At 40.1% G+C, this 23,405-nt stretch overlaps 3 protein-coding genes across 6 annotated transcripts in view; all 3 read right to left on the reverse strand.

Annotated features, from left to right (window-relative positions):
• Positions 1-429: 429 nt before the first annotated feature.
• Positions 430-8,313, reverse strand: brca2 (BRCA2 DNA repair associated). The gene is made up of 17 exons (XM_080771827.1): positions 6,967-8,313; positions 6,741-6,836; positions 6,330-6,396; positions 5,749-6,233; positions 5,452-5,642; positions 4,960-5,147; positions 4,651-4,821; positions 3,985-4,357; positions 3,739-3,894; positions 3,339-3,486; positions 3,143-3,261; positions 2,858-3,059; positions 2,424-2,590; positions 2,207-2,345; positions 1,860-2,116; positions 1,267-1,410; positions 430-860 (listed from the first exon to the last, which is right to left on the reverse strand). The coding sequence occupies exons 1-17, from the start codon at positions 8,198-8,200 to the stop codon at positions 501-503; spliced, it is 4,497 nt and encodes a 1,498-aa protein (XP_080627953.1). The 5' UTR covers positions 8,201-8,313; the 3' UTR covers positions 430-500.
• LOC308321816 (uncharacterized protein) lies at positions 8,209-16,028 on the reverse strand (the record flags this gene model as incomplete). The annotated part of the gene is made up of 10 exons (XM_080772907.1): positions 8,209-8,219; positions 8,269-9,207; positions 10,528-11,733; positions 11,896-12,516; positions 13,830-13,911; positions 14,513-14,562; positions 14,674-14,785; positions 14,922-14,988; positions 15,662-15,716; positions 15,932-16,028. The coding sequence occupies 10 exons, from the start codon at positions 16,026-16,028 to the stop codon at positions 8,209-8,211; spliced, it is 3,240 nt and encodes a 1,079-aa protein (XP_080629033.1).
• Positions 16,029-18,498: 2,470 nt separating this feature from the next.
• The window catches only part of frya (furry homolog a), a 68,581-nt gene continuing 63,674 nt past the window's right edge, over positions 18,499-23,405 (reverse strand). For 3 of the 4 annotated variants that reach the window (XM_080772775.1, XM_080772777.1, XM_080772778.1), the window contains exons 59-61: positions 21,852-21,962; positions 21,237-21,442; positions 18,499-20,664 (exon numbers count right to left, since the gene is read on the reverse strand). In XM_080772775.1, coding sequence (XP_080628901.1) covers positions 20,406-20,664; positions 21,237-21,442; positions 21,852-21,962 — 576 coding nt within the window. In that variant the 3' untranslated portion in view covers positions 18,499-20,405. The remainder of the gene's footprint in view (positions 20,665-21,236; positions 21,443-21,851; positions 21,963-23,405) is intronic. The other variant, XM_080772776.1, reaches the window with a different exon arrangement.

Below are 23,405 nucleotides of genomic sequence, written 5' to 3' on the forward strand. Positions count from 1 at the left end.
TTACACAAATTCGCTCAGCCAAAACTCAAACAGGCTACTACTATTAAAACGACAGTAGCCTACTATGTATTATGAGGTGCAGCAGCAGCTGAGCTAGATTAGAGAAGTATGGAGAACCAGGATGACTGGAAGCGATGATGGAGGACTTGTCTGAGGACATGTTGGGTACATGCTGAGTTTAATATTTTGTATTTATTCATATTTCTTCATTTGTTAATGTTCTATATCGTTGATTTGAAACACAGACCTTTTCCCACATTATATTCTGAAAAATAAAATCGTCAAAACACTCTAGGATAGTTCTGAACAATTAGGTATTCTGTGTCCAGTGAGACTGACAATTCCACTCCAATTTACAGTAGAGATGACAAGACAATGATTCAGCATAACAGTCCAACTGGACCTCATCTCTTTAATTGGTCCAGAAAAAACAACCACAGATCTTTTGTTTGTGCACAACACATACCTAGAGACATAATATATACTGTGTATTGCCTTCATCAGGTACTTAAACTAGGTTCACTGTGCAATGCCTGAGTATCAATCATAGCCAGCTCTTCATCATTCACCCACTCATCCACAGCTGGTGAGACGACAGATTTTCGTGCTGGTGTCTGATTTTTTAAAGTGCTGGGTGTCTCAGACCTCCGAGGGGGGTTGAATGTCTTATTGACACAAGGAGAAGACATTGTGCCCACAGGGCAGAGAAGTGGTGGGGAGGGTATATGAGACAGGTAATCCAGAGCCCTCTTTCTCTTCAAACTTTGTGGGTCTTTGTCTGCTGAAGATTTATCCAAAGAGGGGGTCCTTCCCAAAGGCGTGAAGGATCCAAAGCTTCTGCTTGGCTGCTGAGATCTCACCTGCATGTATGCAGACAATAACGGTTTCAGCAAAATGAACTGGCAATATACAATTTTATTCTTTTCATTAGACACCTTCTGTCCCCGTGGGCACACTGGACGCGTCAGGAGCGTCAGAAGAAGCTGAAGCCCTTCTTCTTCGTGGGGTTTTTAGACAGCTGGTGGATGTAAAAGAAGCTCCACCTCCGTGCCCGACGGACGCGGAGGAGAGCGCGTCCGTGAAGCTGTCCGTCGCGTCCGTCGGGCTTCTTCTGACGCGTCCCGTGTGCTCACACAGATTGACAACGCTCATGCAGTAAAAACCAAATAAAGGTTAAAAACACATGCAAGCTTAACATCTTAGTTCCATTGTGATGTAACACTTCAGAACACCAAAGAAACATGAGTGAATAAGTTAAAAACTCACACAGGTCCTCGTCTCTGGTCTTGCATCCATTTTATAACCAGGAGTTCTTGGCTGCAAAGCTGGAGATGAGATGGAGCTCAGACCATCAAACTGGATGAAGTGTGAAAGTTTCTCCTCTGCATTCTTAAAGAAGTCCTCCTGACCCTGGAAAATAAATTGCCAGTTTTCATAATCTAATCGTACTGTTTAAGAATAAAAAACAAAAAACCTTAAGGTCCTTGCAGACTGAACACGTGGATTCATGCTCATCTGTTTGTGCGATCTGAAATATATTGGTATGTTATCCTTTTAGCCTAAATGTCTGACTGTACCTTTACTGTGCCGTTTACATTTCGGACTAATAAAGTATTCCATCAAAAGAGCGACTCAATTGCAGAAAGACCTTTTCATCACACCCGTCCCGCCATGCTGTCTGTGCCTTTCACACAGACATTGTTTTGGCTCTGCGACAAACTTACCGTATTACAAAGAAGTTAAATAGTAAGTGGAATCATTCAGGCGTGCCAATTAATGAATTCTGATATGGTCAGGTGATAGAAACTGCACTGATATAAGTGATTACAGTGTTCTAAAAGTGTTGCACTACAGCGCACCTGGACCAGGTTTCGGAGCTGGGTGATAGCCTCCTGTAGATGTGATTCCTTGGGATTTGTAGAAAACAGGGCCTGATCTCCAGCATGCAGAACCGGAATGGGAGCAGAAGGCTGAGGTTTCAGTTGTAGATTGATCAGAGCCAAAAGGGCAAGTGGCTTCACCAGGTCTTCCAAGCCAGACTGAACCAAAGTGCTGGAGCAGCGAACTTTCATAATGTTCAGCTGCCCATCAACCATATATATCACAGGAGAGAAACCTGGATTGAAAAGAGGCTAGTTAATCACAGTCTTTTTATAAATAATAGTGACAACAGATTCTTGGGGGGAAAATAAAACAAAACACCTACTCTGTCCATCTGTGATACAGATGACATATCCTATGAGATCCACTTCACCACAGAGTGGATAGAAATCTTTCTTTTGTAGGTCAAGGATGTTGGCTGATGTCCTTGGTTGGAAATGTGCAGACAACCATTCCTGGGAGACCTAATAAATAAATAATGTTACCTACGAAAATAAAAAATAAAATAAAATCTATACTTCTAGGCTTAATGTGTACAGTACCTGCAGGTCTTGGATTTGAGTTTTCTTGGTTACAGTGAGCTGCACAGATGCACAGCCAGGTCGTTTCCTGCCACCAGAAGTGGTGAGATTATAAACCCTGTATCGGCCACCCTCCTTCAGCAAAGACTGAAGATCCAATGAAGGCCGCCAAATGTTCAATAGGTAAACTAAAAATAGGAGAAAACTACATTTCAAATTGGGTTCACCAGTATCCAAGATATTAAATATTTTAGGTAGCATCAATCTGAAACATAAACTAAAGAAACTCTGCAATTTTAAAACTGTAGGCAACACCTTTATCCAAAGCACTTTACAATGGACATTATATTTCCAAGCAGCAGCTCCGCTCAGGAGCCACCCATAACCAAGGGCCACACAGACAAACATAGAAATAATTATATATTATAGATGCACAGATATATTAAGACAAGCACCATTGCTGCCTAATTTGTCCCTGGAGTCCGCGATGCATAGCTTCCATACAGGGGTAACGTCTCGTTTGGGACAGCCGCCTTGACCCTCTTGTGCATCTTCTAGGGCACGGCGGTGCCGCTCCTGCAGTTCAGCCTGCTTCTTCTCTGCCAGAGCACACCTGTAGGAATGTAGAGACTCTAGCTGTTGTTCACTCAGATGGCCCTGGTAAAGACAAGAACACAACATAAGAACCTCAGTAACTGAATGCATCTACACGAGAGGGAGAAAGGAAAGTGTCATATCACCTCCAAGTAGACAGGGTCATTCTCCACTGCTTCATGCAGTTCCTCTCCATCCTGCAGACTCTTAATATCCTGGCGGCTGAGTGTCTTCCTCAGTCTTCTGCCACAAGATCTGCCATTACCTGGAAGACCACAACATCTAAACAGCCATTTCATTTTGACCTGTATTTTACTTATTCAATTAAAAGACAAGTCATACCATTCTCTGATGATTCAAATTCAGCCTGAATCTTGGCAAAGAGGATCTCCATGGCTTTCTGCTGGCTGCTGTTAAAGCGTCTGGCCTCTTTCTCCTCAGCACGGTCTGAGCGGAAGACAAACCCTCCATCAGGCTTCTTTTCCATCCACTGCAAAAACAAAAAGGACAATATATAATATATATGGTATATATTTTTGAGGGGCGCAGCTTTTGACCTGACAATATTTGCCATTGACAATGAATGGAGAAATTAGGTCACATGTCCGCCAAATATGACGTAAATTTAAACAGGCATTCTGATTGGCCAGTATGAGATGATGATGATGTACGATAAGAGCGCCCCTCACTTCACACAGGTGTGATTTTTCCTGAAAAGATCAGATTCAAGTAATCTACACACCAGGGTGGGGTAGCTTCTTAACACGACAATGTCCACACATCCAACAGGTCCTCCGTTGCTGTACAAAGAGGAAATAGGAAGCAGGAATGGCCGAGGATCACGGTGGAATCCCAGCTTGGTATCCCATCGTGCTGGTCTGCAACTATTGGCACAAATCTGAAAACAAGAATGAATAACAAATGATTCCTTGTGGGAGAACGTGTCGATACATTCAACTTGTGGTTTGCTTCTGACAGTTTACATTACCTTCATCATGAGAGATTCAGGTGCCTCTAGAGGCGAGCAGGCATCTTGGGATCCTACCAACTCGGCTCCATGGATGATCAGCTTTCCACCAATCACCAGCTGACCCTTGTGGAGCATGAGAGTCAGCGGAACATCCACCTGCGCTTTAATAGCATACCAGCCATCTGTGAGCCAAACTATTGCAACTGGGGGTTCGACCTTGGATTCAGCCCCTTGTGGGACATCACCGTCATTCCGACTCTGTCTGGTCGGGTCCTGACCCCTGGAGACTACACCACAGACACAGAGAACCAAGGTTTTGGCTGATGTGTCATCTCTTTCCATAATTTTCCTCAGAGCTGGCCTTCGGCTATGGTCCACTTCCACATCATACCTGAGACAACGCAGACAAGTATATCCAAGAACAACCAGGGTTTACACATTGCTTGTCTTGTAAATTGTCACCGTTCTATGTCCTGTACTTTGGTATTTTCCTAATGTGGGTTTCATGTGGCAGTGTGGCACCATTAACCAGGACCAATTCCTGTATGTCCTTCATAGTGATTCTGTGCTTGTGCAATACAAGAAAAAACACCTTTGTTGCTTTTTACACATATTTTAGTGCAAAAGATTAATCTAATCAGATTATCAAATTCAACTGGACAATTCAATCTTACAGTTATATACCTGTATTTGAGTTGGAGGAGAACCTGCTCTGGGGTGAGACAGAGGCTACCCATTGTTGTTGGAAAAGACCTCTCCATCGAGGCCTGCTTCCACACTATCCACCGGTAGTGATTGTACACCCACTCCTCACTGATCAGCTTGGGATCCACACCTGGGGTGTCACACAATGCTCTGGAAAATGTAAGACACAGAACAAAAGTTAGGTGGAAACTGCAACTTTTAATAGTTGGCATCCACATTCATCAGACTACCGGTATATAGAAGTTTTATTAATTTTAAAAACGAAAACGTGATCAATAGATTCAATACTTGTAGAACTCTTCTTTCCCTGTAGTTCCATCACTCCTGGGGATCAGCCATCCCCCATCCGCAATTTGGACACCATATCCATCTATGAAAACCTGCTGTTGAAAGAACTGCCGGCAACGAAAGCGAAAAGACTCTGCGTTCTCACTGGTAATCTCAGAAACATGCCGATGCACTCCACAGACATACAGCTGAAAAAAACAACACACTTTCGTAAATTGTTGGGAAAATGGAATCCCAGTTTTTACAAAAAGCAGTAGAATAAAACAATGTGTCAATATCAAACTTTAACCCATTTTGGTGTTAGCATCATGTCGTGCTTTAGCTATTGAAAAATAGCAGATCTACAAGCGAGCTTGTAGGTCTGCTATTTTTGAAAAATCGAAGAGCGACTGACATAGAAGACATTTTTAGAATCTGATCTCAGGTCAGAATGGGTTAAGTATAGCTAGTACGACAAAGCCCATGTGTGTTGAAAGTTTGCCCATACCATACCTGTTGTTGTGTGTGTTTGGCAGGAGCCCACCCATTTACTGCATCTCTCAAATGAATCCTGTCCACTCCTGAGGTCTTAGCCAAGAATAAACTCCCTGGTATTGGTCGAATGTTCTGACGCTTTTTCTTCCTGATTCTCATATCCTGCATATCCCGTGCAAGCTCTAAGCTCTGGAGACTCTGGGCTATGTCTGTTAATACAGTGCAAAACAACAATGTTAAATATGTTTTTAATATATTATAATTATAATTATGACATTGCATGGTAATGTATTATATTGATATTTAAAAGGTTACCCTGGTTTCCAGATACGATGTCCTTGGAAACGGACTCCTCTGCAGCATTCTCTTCTATCTCATGGTTAGAAGGAAGGCTCTTAAGACCATCCGCAGTTTCAACCTCCTCTGAGACCACTGTCGGAATGGCTTCTCCGTTCTCATTCTTAGTCACTTTCGTGGGAATTTGTGATTTTTTTACAGGTGGAACAAACATATTAGTCTTAGGTGTTCCACAAAGGTTATGTTTGCTTTCCTCATTGTTTAGCTTAGGTGAGCTGTCCTGGACACTAGTCCTTTGTTTTTTGAATGGAGGGACAAACACTGCAGATGTTCTTTTCTCGCCCTGTGGCACTTGTGACCCTGTCCTCACATTCTTCTGGAACGGGGTAACAAACAAGGCCATTTTTAAATTTGTAGGTTTTATGTCTCCAGGGATTGAAGATGGTTTTGTTGGCTGAGGTTCTGCCTTATGCAACCTGGAATCTGCACTGCTCTTGCCATCTCTATGAGATAAAGATATACAGTATATGCAAAAAGTTTCCTTTTAGTTTTTTGTGCATTTTTCCAACAGAACTTGTTCCCTATCTCAGAGGGCTTACCTGTATGGCATAGTGATACTTGGATGAAGAGAGGTAGTATATTTGAAAACCCGTCTGTCCTTTGTTTCTAAAAGAAAAAGAAAGAAAAAAATCAATCAATGATCAGAAAAGAAGTATTAAAAGCTCCAAAAACAATTTATTGACAACAGAGCGGAAAACAATACAATGTTTCGGCCTCAGGGGCCTTCATCAGGTATCATACCTCACAAAGGCCCCTGAGGCCGAAACTTATTGTTTTCCGCTCTGTTGTCAATAAATTGTTTTGGGAGCTTTTAAAACGGTGTGCGGATCTCCTCTTTCCTTTCCTAGTTATTCTTTTGGATCCTGCAACTGCAATTTGTGGATGTGCATGCACCTCTTGACCATTGCAGAAAAGAAGTATTGCCGCATTCATGTTTTACAGTGATTTACCATTAGGGCCACTTTTTGCTGGATAGAGTGCTTTTGGGCCATCTACTGTTCTGTCGAATTCTGCCAACAGCCGTCTTTTCAATGGAGGATCACCTCCTAGAATACAGTGGAACAATAACATTAATTTGTTAGTGGCCATGCTACATACTGTACACCTGTAAAATAATTACATTTCCGATCATTCAGTTTTATTCAACATGACCTAATTGAAGTATTCCCCACTTACCATTTATATCTTCTGCTGATCTTTTCGCTCTGTCACTTCTCTCTAGTGCAGGTCCTTTACTGCATTCTTGCACTGGAATCTTCTTTGGAATTTTGAAGAGATCCTGGTCAGCTACTTCTTCGTCTTCTAATAAGGCCTTAGCGCAATCTATGGCTTCTTGCACAAAATATCTCTGCTGGGTTATAGTGCAGCCGCCAAGTGAACCGAAGTTAAGCACTGGAGACCCCCTTGCACTCTGGGACGGATGTGTAACCTTTTCACAGACTTCCACTGTTCCTTGTTTCACTTGCATGTGTCGTTCATGTGTAAGAGAGGCCTGTTCCAGGCCATCATGACTACTATCATGAAGATAGTCCTCTAATGGGGTGACTGGGACCTTGTTACACGTGGATGGTTCTTTGAATGCCACAGAGCCTTTGCTACTACTCATTCCTGGATCTCTGCAAGCTCTTTTCACATGGTCAGTCTTATGGTTTTGAGTGACACAAGATTTAACTTCTTCTAAAGTAGTATGTTGAAAATATTTATTTTTCTCACCGGTAGTGGAAAGAGCTGAGGTGGAGACTTCTTCCAATACATCCATGTTTGCGGAATCATTTAGAAGGTTCCTTGCCTTGAACAGATTTTGTTCTGAGACATGCACTTTTATACCCCTTGCAGTTGTGAAACCACAGTTGATTTCCTCTCTCTTGTTTTGCACATCAAGGTTCACGCCAGTCTTCTTTGTTTGTGAAATGGCTGGGATCTTGAAAAGACCATTAGAGTTTTCTAGAGCCTCAGCTGAATTTAGTTGCTTACCACTAGCTATAAAAGATGTCAGATTGTGTGTTTGAATCTCAGGATTGATCGTTATAATGTCTTTTTCATGCTGAATTTCCTCAAATTCATTGAACAGGTTTTTTGCTCTCTGAAGGGCTATGGGTAAAATCACTACTCCTTTGCCACTGGCTGTCTGAAAGCCATCAGTACTATTTGGTGTTGGGTGATCCATTGAAACAGGTTGTACAGTATTGATCCCAGTTTCTGTATTGTCCTTCCAATCCTCCAACTTGTCATTCTCACTCAACAGGGCTTTTGCTTTCTGAAGGGCCTTAGTTGAAATTGCAACTCCTTTGCCACTAGCCGTTTGAAAGCCAACATTTCTTAGTGGTGGTGCCTGAATTGGCCTGGTTCTCAGAGCATCTGATTTTTGGTTTTGGTCCTCAAATTGATCACATTCATGTAAACAGGACATTTGTTTTGTCAGTGCATTACTGGACACATATCCTTTTTTTCCACTGGCTGTACTTACATCACCGTTACTGGCCAATACACTGATGATATTCTTATCTTCTGTATTGTTCTTAATATTCTCATCTTCTGCACATTCACTCAGCAGGGCTTTTGCTTTGTGAAGGGCAGCAACTGAAATCACTACGCCTTTTCCACTGGCTGTGTGAAAGCCACAATTCCTTGGTGGCTCATCAGTTGGAATGTTAGATGGCCTTAATTTCATATCTTGATTTTCACCACACTCACTCAGCAGGGGTTTTGCTTTCTGAAGAGCTGAAGTTGAAATTATTACGCCCTTGCCACTAGCGGTTTGAAAGCCACCATTCTTTGGCAATGGATTAACTGCAATGTTTACAGGTACATGGTCGATGCTAGTCTTCACCTTTGTATTTTCCTTTTTTTCCTCTTCCAGCTGGTCGTACGCACTCAACATGGCTTTTGCTTTCTGAAGGGCCGTAGTTGAAACTGTAACTCCCTTTCCACTGGCTGTCTGAAAGCCACAATTTCTTGGTGGTGGTGCCTGCATTGTCCTGGTAAAATTACTAGTTCTAATAGCATCTGATTTTAGGGTTTGGTCTTCAAATGAATTAGCTTCCTGTAAAATCGGCTTTGCCTTTGCCACAGGACTGTTGGCCCTTCCATTGGCTGTTTCCATTGCCCTTCTGTCACCATTATTGGTCAATTCACAGCTATCTTCTGTATTTTTCTTAATGGTCTCAAATTCCTCACATTCACTAAACATGGCAGTAGTTGAAATTGCTAAACCTTTGCCACTGGCTGTGTGAAAGCCACAATTTCTCAGTAGTGGCTCATCAGCTGGAATGTTGTTTGGTTTTATTGTCTTTTTATCTTGATCTTCATCACATTCATTAAACAGCGTTTTTGCTTTCTGAAGGGCCCTAGTTGAAATTGTTAATCCTTTGCCACTGGCTGTGTGAAAGCCACAATTTCTCAGTGGTGGCTCATCAGCTGGAATGTTGTTTGGTTTTATTGACTTTTTATCTTGATCTTCATCACATTCATTCAACAAGGTTTTTGCTTTCTGAAGGGCCCTAGTTGAAAATGTAACTCCCTTTCCACTGGCTGTCTGAAAGCCACAATTTCTTGGTGGTGGTGCCTGCATTGTCCTGGTAAAATTACTAGTTCTAATAGCATCTGATTTTAGGGTTTGGTCTTCAAATGAATTAGCTTCCTGTAAAATAGGCTTTGCCTTTCCCACAAGACTGTTGGACCTTCCATTGGCTGTACTTCTGTCACCATTATTGGTCAATTCACAGCTATCTTCTATATTTTTCTTAATGGTCTCAAATTCCTCACATTCACTAAACATGGCTTTTGCTTTGTGAAGGGCAGTAGTTGAAATTGCTAAAACTTTGCCACTGGCTGTGTGAAAGCCACAATTTCTCAGTGGTGGCTCATCAGCTGGAATGTTGTTTGGTTTTACTGTCTTTTTATCTTGATCTTCATCACATTCATTAAACAGCGTTTTTGCTTTCTGAAGGGCCCTAGTTGAAATTGTTACTCCTTTACCACTGGCTGTCTGAAAGCCCTGATTTATTGGTGGGGGTACGTTCTTCCCACTGGCTGTAGTAAATCCACTATCAATAGTCAATTCACCCATTACATTATCAGCTTTCTTTGATGTGGTAAACGTGAGGGAAGAGAGTGGCTTTGCTATCAAAGATGGTATTGTATAATTTGCCACTGGACCAATATCCACAGTTTGAATTCTAAAGCATCCATCGATTGGCTTTTCTAAAATGTCTCTTATCACTTGAGCCGATTTAAAACTACTGTTGCAATCCTTATCGATACCACTTCCAGTCACAGATTTTGTTAGTTTCTTCATGCGTTTTGCTGAGCCACAATCTTCACTTTCCATGACATTGCAGTCTTTGAAGAAATCATTTGCATCTTGGATTGCTTTGGCTGATATTGTAACATCCTTTCCACTGGCCATCTGGAATCCACTTTTCTGTCCATCGAATGGAGCTGTGCTGATTTTGACAAGTTTATTTCTTTCAGTACGTTTATTAAGTTGAATACTTGGCATTTGTCGAGAACTTGAAGAACTTTCTCCAGTAGAAAAATCTGATGTTGAGACAATATCTTCTTCAATGTGATGTTTGGTTTTGATACCAATACAATACAATACAATCACAGGATTCTCTTTTGCTTTCTGCAGAGAATTCTTTGAAACTCGCTGAGCATTTCCATCAGCAGTTTTAAAGGATAAACTATTTCCACCCATATCAAAATCATCTGTTGTGATATTAGCTGAGACAATACCAGCTTTGCCTTCTGATGCATGTTTAGAAATAGAAACTTCATCTCCAGTCAAGACATTTTCCCGTTTCACTGCATGGTTGAATTTGCTTGTGGTGCGGGATGCTTTACATTTGTTCTTGTCAACAGGATTAGAAGGCATTTTATCAGGGGTTATCAAGTTCTTTTCAACATCAGAGTTTAAACTCACATCAAAATCTATGCCGATGAGAAAATCAGGATCCAATTCTTTGTCCACTTGCTGGGGAGGAGGGGCTTTGTTTTCAGAATGTAGGCTTATCTTAACAGGTCTAAACTGGGTAAATTCAAATTGGCTATCGGCCTCTTCCAAAAAACTGCATAGATCTGTGACATCAGCTTTCTGTGAAGCTGTCAAAGAACATTGGAAATCCCCAAACTTTGCATTTGAAGAGGGTGGGTGATTTGAGTTGCTTATGTTGTTTCCAGTATTAAAGTTACATTTGGTTGTGCCATTATCCACAATGTCTTTAAATAGGCTCTTGGCTGTGTCAAGATTGACTGTAGAAATGTTTATTCCTCTATTTGAAGCCGTTTTAAATCCTGGTATATTTACAGAAGGACAAACTGTTAATTGCCGTGGGATACTTGTGTGAACTTTACCATTCTGTTCAGAAAAGTTGCTTTGATCAATTACTGCATTTCCAGTATAGGTTAGCTGTATGGATGTATTCTTTGTGTGCTGTTTTTTTTCGGTGCCAGCACCCACTTGTTGACTTTCAGCATTTTTCGTTGAGCTCGGAAGAACATATGATGATCCAGTAACTTGAGTGACAACGGCAACAGCAGATTGAATCCCACTGTCACTAGCCATATCCCATTCATTACTGATGTGATTAGATTCAAGACAATGGGAAATTCCCCTTAGACCAGACTCTTGTCTAGTCAACAGGCTTTTTTTCTTGTGTTTCAGTGCTGACAAACAAGCTGATGCAGAGAAGCCATTTTTGTCTTCTTCTATGCTGCCCACTTTATCAGAATCTGACATTTGACTGAAGTCTTGTGCAAAAGCTCTGCAAAGCTGTGACATATCAATATCCTGTCCTTTCACTGGTAATTGGGAAACGAGACTATCTTCAGTCTTATTTGTCAGGTTTTGTCCTGGATTCTTTCCATCATAGATTTTGTTGTTGTCACAATATTGTGCTTCATCAGGGACGTTTTCTAATTCCTTCTCTTTGAACTCTTGTCCTAAAATGAAGGGCACAGGTTATGTAAGAAAGGAATCACATCTGTTGATAGCAAGTGATTATATCAAAGCATAGCATATACGAAAAAATATCTTTCCAGGCATGCATTACACAATCTGTATGATTTAGCTGTGTAGTAGATAATAGGAACATGCAAACATACCAGTTGATCGCTGTGCAGCCCTCTCATTCCCTTCTTCTCTGGGACTAGACCTTGGAAGAGTATAAACAAATCTTCTCTTCTTATTGGAGAGGGACTTTATAAACGATGGTGTGACTAGTTGGCCAGTACCTGATTCACTTCCAGGTTGTTCTGTTACAATTCTGGATTCCAGCTGTTTAGAAGAATCGTTAACACAGCAAGGTGTATTCATTGCACACTCTGAAATATCAGACAAGCTAATTGGAGTCCACTGAATATTTGCAGTTTTCACATCAGGTTTTTCATTTGTTCTTTGCTCAGCAATGTCTTCACTAGTCGCCACATGTTTTGTTGTCAACGTAGTTGTTGAGGTGCAGCCATTTTCATTTGTTGAGATGTTTTGTTTCCGTTTTATTCTGTCCTTAGTTTTGACTCTTCGCAAAGCTGAACTACTGTTTGAGAAGAACATGGAGAGTACATTTTCAGCTCCGTCAATTACACTCTCCACAGTGCGGCGAATTTCTCCATCTTCAATAGCATCTGGTACTGTCATCTTCCAGTCACTGCCACTCTCGTCTAGTGAAGACTCAGGCAGAGAATCAGTTGACTTTCTGACCTGATCTTCTTCATGACAATCAGATGCTGATAACAAGACAAATAAAGCTAAAGTTAACAGCTGCTAAGAGACAACATAAAGTTTCACACTATGTATTTAAAGTAACGGTGACTAGCAACGATAATGATGTAAATAGGTTTTCAATGTAATGAGTCCCGGGATGCAGGGATGGTCTTTTAGATGAGTCCTAGGGACCCACTTCAATGACGTTAGGAGTCATATTTTGCCATTTCTACAAATTGCAGCACTTAACTCCCATTTCATTTTATATGGTTATAATGTGGTTATATTCATGTAGAAAACAGAATAAATGATTATTATAACTAAAGCTAGCTAAATAAACTAAAAATTAAAAACAGTACAGTAGTACAGTAGTGCATCCCGTGGATGCAGAGGTCGTTGTTTTATTGTGTCCCTTAACTATAAACTGCATTATTTTAATTGCAAGCAATTCTGTATCACTTTATATCTAGTGCTGTTGAACTTGTACCATTCTCATACATCCAACCCTACAGCACACTCACTCAGATCAGCTAACACAGAGAAGCTGTCAGAACCTTCTCTAAAACGCTCCACATCCCAGACTCTTCTCCCTTCTTACTTCCAAACTGTGGAACAAACTCCCCATTGCAATTATAACTGCAGACACACTCCCAATCTTCCGATGTAATCTGAAGACTCACCACTTCACACTCCACTTTAGCCCGTAGCAGTTGCCATTAGACTTGCCCTGGCCTCGACGGCCTTGAAACCTTATGCAAAGGCTAAAATGTAATTTAGATAGCATGTTATGTAGAGTGTAGACAGATGCCAGGTTATTTTTAGACCTGGCATCCTATTGTGTGCATAGTTTCAATGTACAGATTATTGTTTTTTTATATTCTACTTTACTGATAGGTTCTTGGTTTACCCATGATCCTAGATTACTAATTCTATGCATTTATGTATTACCTTGTGTTGTAAAATCTGAATCCCCCCCCCCCCTTTTTCCCCTCACTGTATATGTTTTTTTCCCTTTTTACCTCCATTTCCAATTCCTGTTCTGTACTTTGACTATATTGAAGTGTCTATTTGTACGTCTCTAAATGTTTTGATGAATTGAACACGGTGGACCCTCTTGTAAACAAGTGTAATACTTAATTGGGTCGTCCACTCACAGTTAACAGTCTTTGTATTGAGTTTGTGCTTGAAATGTACTGTAATTCTGCAAACTGTTAATAAATATTTCAATCAATCAATCAATCAATTGTTCTGGTTTACTGTAAATCGCTCTGGATTAAGAGCATCTGCTAAATGCCTAGATTTAATTGTTATAATCTAGGAAAAAAACACCCCTTACCTTGTGTAACAGTGGGATTTGTAGGTGACTGCATTAGATCGCTGGACACATTTGAGAGAGAGGGGAAAAGATTCCGCACCAACTAAGGAAGGAAAAGAAAACAAAATAAGTATCACTTCTTATCACACTTATCAAAGTTGAAGCTTTTGGAATAAACAGTATTTAAAAAAAAATCTGTAGTAGTTTGAAACAGGGAGTACTGGAATATTGAAGCATTCAAAACAAAATTGACAGACGGGTCAATTAGAATGCATTATTATTATACATACATTTCTACAACACATTTAGCAGTGTGAGATGGAGATTGAGTTATTTAAGCAGTCACACCTGGCCTGAGTCAAAATATAACTGGACTCAGAGCTGAGTGTAGCTGTGCAACTGTTGTGCATCGAGGAAATCGAGTCACAACTATTTAAATCGGTCATTTCCATAAAGATTCAGGTAGAGCCACTATCCAGACAGAAGAATACGATCTCTCCCCTGTGAATTAGTTTTGTAGCTACAGGATTGTGAGATATAGTACCATATCATGGCAAGCAGCGTATGTGATCCTGTATGACTGGTGAAAATAAAGAACTTTGTGATCTTGAAAGCTGGCTGGTCCACAACTGAACCTGTCACAAGTAGCATTCTGAAAACCGTAGGAATAAATAGTGTGTTCATTGAAGAAAAGAGTAACTTACAACAACATTCTTTTCTGCAGTCAGACTCACTGGATTATCTTCTGGTTTAGCTGTGGAAATGAAAACAATTATACTTTAATAGAATACATACTGTAAACATAACATACAAATGACTGACAATAATGTCTGATATGGTAATCTTATACACAGCATGTACTTACATAAAATAAGGGTGGATGGCATGACTGTTGGTGTATTCAATGAACTTGTCCATGACATGTCCGGATTAAGTTGTGCACCAAGACTTTCAGATATGTGTTGGGCATAGGCAACCTTCAAAATTCCAACAAAATAAATCAGTATTAGCAAAACAAAAGTATTGTCACTGCATAGCATACACATTCAAGCACTACATATTATGCTTAAATAAATATAATCAACATCAGAAGAAAAACTAAAATACACTTACTGCAGACTTGTTGGGTGTATCAATGAATTCTTGCAGGTCTTCATCTGACTTGGTGGTGACTGACAAACTGAGAACAAAAGGCATAGTGAGAGGTCCCCAAAATCAATAGGGTTTATCGTTATTCGTTACTGAGTGAATTATGTTTCCATTAGGTTTTAAGATAGCATGTGCAAAACTGGGAGATTTCTGAGGAACTAGAGGAAAGACCATCATCTGGGGAGCAAGCAAGAAAGAGCACAGAAGATTCCAATGCAATCTTATCAAACTATTTTTTTTTAAAGATTTGTTTTAGTTTTTTGTGCCTTTATTGATTGATAGTTACAGTGAAGACAGACAGGAAAGAGTGAGAGAGAGAAGGGGACCGAGAGACATGCAGCAAAGGTCGTCATGAACGGCACTCATACATGCGACGTGCTGTCAGACCAGAGCCTTTATGTGGCACTAGGCCACATCAAACTAGTTTTGTGGAATTTCTAGCCTGTGCACTAGAGGAAAGGCCATCCTCTCCGTGGCAATCGAGCCAATAGTTCTTGAGATATGCTATGCTGTTTAGGAGCCAAGTGTTGGATGGATGGAAGGACTGACATAGCAATTGTTAGAGCATAATACAACTAATAGTGAAACAGAAGCTGAAAGTGAAAACACAAACTATTGTTTTTTTTGTAATGTGGGAAACGGTTCTAGAATGCTATTCTAGGTTCACTCTCCAGTCTCCATGTAACTCTGGGACCTGTACTTACCCGTCTTTTGAGGTTCTGAACAAACATGGGCTGGTCCATGGCAGAGTTTCTTTCTCTAAGAAACATCACAGCCACAGATTAAATTATATCATATTACAGGACAGATTCTTCTGAGGTACAATTAACTTTACAGTTCTTCAAAGGACACAACTATAGCCTACAATGTGATTAAGCAATAGAGAGCCAATTAAAAAGGAAGTAATTTAGCTCTAAAGTGACTTCAGACATTAGAGCATGAATTGTTTCTAAATTAACCTTTATCAACGTTACCTTGCTCAGAATAAATACGTTTATCATCCTCTCTTTCAGGCCAGAGTGGTCTACAATGCCTGAAAATCTTGGGGGTAGAAAACAGCTGACTGTCCATTGTACTTTTCTCAACCGGTGTTTTGAACGTTCCAGCATGATTAGCAGCCCATAATGGTGCTTTCTCACAAATATTTCCATCGTTGGTGCAAGCTTGAAGTGACAGTTCCTCAAACCAATTTGGATCCAGTGGTCCTAATTCTGCATTGAAAAAGAATTAATACCATCATATATATGTAAACATAACCAGACTTGTCACCTTTATGATGTGTTGCAATGCAATATATGGCTTGCGGTGTAATGCAGCCTATATCAATATGGTTAAAGAATTGACCTACCTTCCCATATTCTATGTTTGAATGTGTCAAACATCATTTTTGAAGGTGACTCCATGCCACATAATGAATGAACTCTACTCCATTTTGGTCTAAAATGTAGCTAGAGATGCAACCTGCAATGACAAAGTTAACATAAATGCACATGCAACAATGTATAGGATACTACCTACCCATCAATGAATACAAAATGACAATGTAAAACAAGCCAACGATGGTAGAGATTAGCTGTTCTCAATCTCTCTCACTCACACACACACACACACACACACACACACACACACACACACACACTCTCTCTCTTCTCTACCCAATACCCTAGCCCTACAAGTCAGAACCCAATGGTACTGAAGTTTGACATTTTGGAGACGGTTCGGCACGAATCGATTGGGCTGACCCAGGGGGTTCCGAGAGGGGCTACCCAATACCCTAGCCCCGCAAGCAGAACCCGAATGTAGTAAAGTTTCTGACACTTTTAAGACTTTACGGGTCAGCCCGGTTCGGTTCGGATTGGGCTGACCCAGGGGGTTCCGAGAGGGGCTACCCAATACCCATGCCTTTGGCCGGTGGAGACAAAACAAATTGTTCAAAAATATCAAACAGTGTGTGTGTGTGTGTGTGTGTGTGTGTGTGTGTGTGTGTGACTGCATGTTATAAAATATAAGGGGTTCGCTTCGTGGACTGAAACTTGATCAAGAAAGACATTTTCAAATCGATAGTCTTCTGTCTTGATCTAGCGATTCTAGCCTAAGATTTAGACTCTCGTAAGTCTCGTTTATATTTATCTAGCCCAAATTTTTAGATTCTCGTATTTATCGATTCCGACATTGAGATTTAAAATGTGAGAATCGACAAATACATCTACTACGAGTCTATAAATCTTAGGCTAACTGTTAATAAATATTTCAATCAATCAATCAATCACTTCTCCTCGACTCCTCCTAACTGTAATGTGTGTTTTCGCGATGTATGCTTAACATGACAAATACAAATAGTTCTGGACTGGTTCTTCAGTCACAAGTTCAACACGCGCTTCAGCTCCGAGATGAGATATACTAAACTAACTAAAGCGTAGATATTGAGGTTCCAAGTTAACTTCCAAACGGAGCATGCAACATTGCTCTGCTACAATACACTTGACTAGCCCTGAAAACATGACTGCCATGATGATTATATGGAGTCACTGGACATTATTAAGAGTGACAGTCAAAACTATAGATCGCTGTGAAATTGCTTTCACATACCGTGGTGGAATAATTGTCTCCTGTCGTGCCTGCATTGGATTACAGAAAGGATCAACAGAGTAAAATATGATGTATTTTTCTGTTTACCCGGTTGCAACAACCTCTATTAGCATAGCGGCTGCGCTACTAAAATACATTATTACAACCAAAACAAATCCTCGCGCTTTCTTCTTCTTCTTCTTTCAGGTTTTTTGGCGGTTGGCATACCTTTCACGGTGCATTACCGCCACCAACTGGACTGTGTAGTACTAGGGATTTGCACAGCAAACCAATAAAATGAAACCAAAACTCCTATATTCTATTCACTAAGTGGGTAGTTCTTATGTACTAATAATAATAATATTACGGTAGACTTTGCCTGCTGCTTTTCCTAGAAGACCTGACAATGTAAAATCTTGATGATTAACCTTTTCCAACACCTATATTCAATTAAATTCAAATGGCTTTATTGGCATGAGAAAACATAGGTTTACATTGCCAAAGCTACAACAATACAGTTTTAGGGTTTTTTTTTTTTACCAATTGAATCTAATCAGTACCAATTTATCCTGACCTGAAAATGCATTTTCTGTTTACAAAAGAGCTGGAGAGACCGGGAGGCACGTTACTGAACAAACACGGAACGTGGAAAACTCTCTCTATACTTATAAATGCACATAAACATTTTATATTAAATGGTAAATGGTGCATTTATATAGCGCCTTTATCCAAGGCGCTTTACATGCATTACATTCACCCATTCACACACACATTCATACACTGATGTCGGCGCAAACCATGCAAGGCACCAATCAGCACATCAGGAGCAATTAGGGGTTCAAGTCTTGCTCAAGGACACTTCGACACCCTGGGGGAGCCCGGGTTCAAACTGGCAATCCAGCAACTCTACCCATGAGCCACCGCCGTCCCTATTAGAATTGTCATGCTCAGGAATGCCATGTGGAAACTGCAGTTAACAAATGTAGTATATTTCTTTATTGTTACAGAAGTGTACATAACACTAAAGTACAGCACATTGAAAAGGCAATAGTATTTACAAGGTGAAAGGCTATATCAACTGTTTCTATGGAAGCTTTACACATGTATTTCCTTCATTCTACAAGCAGATAAAGTTGTACACATCATACAAATCATAACAATAAACAAGCAAAGCCCCCACTGCTCTATATACAATCTTCCATTATAATAATTTATTATATATATATATATTCATAAATATGACTTATACACTTTATAATACATAAAATATTCATGCTTGGCATTTTTGACAGATGGAAAAAAAATGTAAAGCATGGTAATCTTATGCAAATAATATAAATAATTCTATTTTCTAATTGCTACACAGTAGAGGTACAGTAAGATTATTTTCAGTAACAGATAACCCACACAGCGGCATTGAAGTTGATGAGATATTACAGTAGATTTGCAGCATGTCAAAGTAGATGAATGTGTGAGGATCACTATCCATAAATTAATTTCTCCATTATGGTTGTCAGATTCACATTCACGCACGCGCGCGCACACACACACACACGCACGCACGCACGCACGCACGCACGCACGCACACACACACACACACACACACACACACACACACATTAGCAAAGAAGCCTCCCTTTTCCTGTACTAAGAATTTCCACTTGTAGCCAAAAACACATGACATTCTTCTGTGATGGAGTAAAAAGCATTGCACATTTTCCCTTAACAATCAAAACAATCAAATCATCAACAGTCAGGCGCACGGCAAAAGATCCTGGGCCACCTGACACCTGGGCCCCATATTATTAATATTAGACACATAAAAAAATAGGGTTGCACTGATATCACTTTTTCATGGCAGAGAAAGAGTGCTTATTGTTTGAGTACTTGCAAATGCAGAGTATGAGTGTTTTTAATAATATTGCTATTTTGTCTTACTGTTAAGCATTATTGTTTAAAATGCAACAATTGCATATTCTTTTGCATTTTAGCGTACATGTATACTGAGCAGGACTTGCCACCTTAAAGTAGTAGAAACATAAATTATCCTAAATGTATATTCAATTAGGCCTAGCAGTTGTTTAACAACCAAATAGCCAATTACTATGTACTCGTCCCTCCTGGTTATGGGATCGATGTCACTTGTAAACACAACACCTTGCAAATTTCTTTTGAACCTGTGACAAAATGTAACAGTGCATCTTCAAAATACTCCAAATAGCCAACATTTTGGACACAAGGAACAGGATGAAAGCGCACTTCAAAGAAAAAAAGGGGGTTCCTGCCATTGACGAGCTTCACCGATGATACTCATTTTAACCTGGTATCTCTCGTATGTTCCAACAGATGGAAACAGATGATCCATTGTGGCAATTAAGCCCTGATGGGAATTAGACCAAACAAGAAGGATCTTTCACAAGTCTTGGCTCTTCGATTAATTCACCCCCGCCCCACACACACACACACACACACACACACACACACACACACACACACACACACACACACACACACACACACACACACACACTTTATCAAAGCAAAAGCAAAATAACTTAACTTAGGTCTGTCATTTGTTAAAGGTGAAAGATATTGACCTCAGTAGGCAGTGGCCGCTTGTGACATCTATTATTAGTGCAATAACAGCCCCCATTTCTCAAATTCTGTTGTTCACTCCAACCGTATTCCTGCACATCTGAAGATCTGAATATATGACATTGTTAAACATATTTACTCTGAGTAAAAACAGAAAGAGGAGTTTGTTTCCCTGGTCCCAGAGGAGAGAGCAGAGTGCTTGGTAAACACTATGATGACAGCAGGTCCCCAAAACAGGAAGCATGGCTATGGAGGGAGTGGAGTTGCAACCTGCAAGCCTTCCGTCAAAGACTTATTCCGGACACGCTGGAGTCTGGGAGGAACGTTGTGATGGCCCGGTAGCCCTGGGCCCGTCTGATCATATCCCGAATCTCTCCATTGAGTTCCATTAATTTGATACAGATCTCTGTAAGATCCTGCTGTGAGCCCACCAGAGCAAAGGTTCCCGTCTGACCCAAGGTTTGATGTCTGAAGTAGATGTTTAGTAATGTCTGGATCTCATCCTCAGAAGGAGTGCCGAAGATGTCATTGGGCCATATTGTTCTGCACAGAAAAAGGTCAAGTAACTTATTCATTCATGTAGACTAGAGCAGTGGTTCTCAATCTGTGGGCCGGCACTGGTGAGCAGTGAAAATATTGCAAGTGGGCCCCCAAATAATTGGCAAAACACTCAAATTTAAATTATGAATGATGTAACATTTAGAACTAGAAATGCAGTCTGTCGAGCTGCTACTAACTGATGTCTAATACAACTGCTGTTCTAAATCCTTTAGACCCATTATTTACCTTATATACCAACCTTAGTTACGTCACCATCAACAGCCAATAAGGGACCACCATTCTACATCAAGAATGGTGGTCCCCTATTGGCCGGTGGACAACACCGACATACCCAGCCGATTACAGTACTTAAGCACTTTGCTTGCGCAAGTAATTAAAAGATGTATGAACATTTTTTAATACCGTATATATATTATTTATATTTTTGAAGTGGTCCGATTGGTGGGTCGCACACTATTTTAAGATTTTCAAGTAGGCCCTGCCCCTGATCCATAAAAGCTTGGGAACCGCTGAGAGTGAAACAGACAACATGGCATAGACAATGAAGAGTTTACCTGCATTCACGAATGTAGCGGATGGCCGCGAAGAACTCATTGTTTTTCAGATCATCCAAGATGGCCTGCACAGCAACCTCGGAATTGCTGAAGGTGGGATCAGAGTAGGAACTTTCCTGGGCAGCAAGGTCGTCACTATTTACAGAGGTGGCAGCAACCCGTAGACCTTCCTTTAGGTCATTGAGCTCTCTGGACATATTCATCAGCTAATAGTAGAAGAGAGAGACATCCACATAATCCTTAAAGGACCATACTGGCAGTGTATACTGGTATAATGGTATACTTAAAATATTATTATTATTATTATTATTATTATTAAAAATATGTCTGTCCCAAGAGAAAATACAATTTATGCACAAAATGTCAAACATCCATGAGATCACATACTTTGGTTTCATTGGAATGACTCAAATATTCAGGAAAGTTCGGTAATGGTTAAATGACTATGGACTAATATGGAGAAAATGAATACATGCGTGAAATCTAGAAATAACAAAAAAGTCTATGTTTGAGCGGTGTTGCTCTGTGATTTCATTTTTTACTACATGCCATACAATAATTTATAAATCAGGATTAAGTGGTTTAAGCAGGTTGTAACATGGAAAATTCACCTACCTCAGGAATAGAGCTTATAGCATGGACTTGTCCAATCAGCTTACAATAGGATTGAAAAAGCAGCAATAGCTGAAAGTGGAGTTTGTAGAGTCGTTGACAGAGCTCCAGCTGCTGAAAATGCAGAGCAAAAGGGGTTAGATTTCACCATTAACACACTACTCACTCAACTACTCACGTAAATACAGTACAAGAAAACACAGGGGGCTGGGACTGACATCCTGCAGCAACTCTGCACAAGACACAATATTATAAATAAAATATATGACCAAATAGACTGAAGAGGAATAAGCCATTTTTAACTTACTGCCAAAGATTCCATTTGCTACAAAGCAAGCATGTTATAAGATAGAAAACGGGTGAGAGGGAAACAGGGAATCAAAGATTTGGCATGCAGTGCATCCCTTAGCACAGGGATGTCAAACTCAAATACACGGTGGGCCAAAATAAAGAAATTGGTAGAAGTCAAGGGCCAGACTGTGTTTCAACACACGGACGTCCCAGGCAAATAGCAAAAAAAGTAAATGCATTTCAAACTGAAAATAGTTTCCTGTTGTAGTATTATGGTGGTCCGTGCAATATACCAGAGGGCCAGTTCTAATACTAATTAAATATCATCCCGCGGGCCAAAGATAATTAATTCACGGGCCTGATTTGGCCCCCGGGCCTTGAGTTTGACATATATGCCTTAGCAGCATTGCAACAATGCATCCCTTAGCAGTTAGAGCTTGGAAGAGTGGGCAACCAAACATTGTGGGCACCTCAATAATAGGTCCTCAAAAAGAAGAATTTGGACTTCCAATTCAATTCAATTCAATTTTATTATAGTGTCAAATCACAACAAGTTGTCTCAAGACACTTTACAACCACGGACTATGGTCTGAAGTACTGTAAAGTATTCATGATTTGAACTTGCTTGAACATTTAATTTAATATTTATACAATTTCTAAAAATGTAAGATTTGAATGGTAATGTTAGGTCTGAAAATGATGCATGTTTGTGACGCGTGCCTCATTTTTACAGTTTATCCATTATATGGATGCATGTTCAAATCCTGAATACTTTACATTGCTTAAAACTCAAATTATATTAAAAAAACAATTTAACATTGAGGTGAAAACAATGTTTCGGTGCCCCCTGTGTTCCTGTATCCGATTGTGGTGAGCAATATGTGTATAGGGCATATAACACATGCAAAGAGAGAGAAAAGACTGCTCAAATAGGTGTAAATAACTGAAAGGAAGGCTGCGTGTCCCAATGAGTCATTAAAAAGCCAAGCCAAATAAACTTTGCCTTTTTATCAGCACAAATGCACTCACTTTGGTTTGAGTCTCTTGACCTGCAATGTTGTTTGATATCAGCTTTATGAGGGCCAGGTTTTAGTTTATTATAATGCTTACATTGTTTACACATACATATATGTTTACACACATATATATACACCGGTATAGGTTTTAGGTTTTTTTCCTAATAGCAAGTGAGTGTAAATGTTTACTGCTGGAATTAACGCAACTTAAGACAACCCATGTCCCATGCCCAGCAGAATGACAACAATG

The sequence above is a fragment of the Protomyctophum bolini genome, assembly GCF_963924005.1.
Source record: "Protomyctophum bolini genome assembly, chromosome: 9".
Taxonomy (NCBI): Eukaryota; Metazoa; Chordata; class Actinopteri; order Myctophiformes; family Myctophidae; genus Protomyctophum; species Protomyctophum bolini.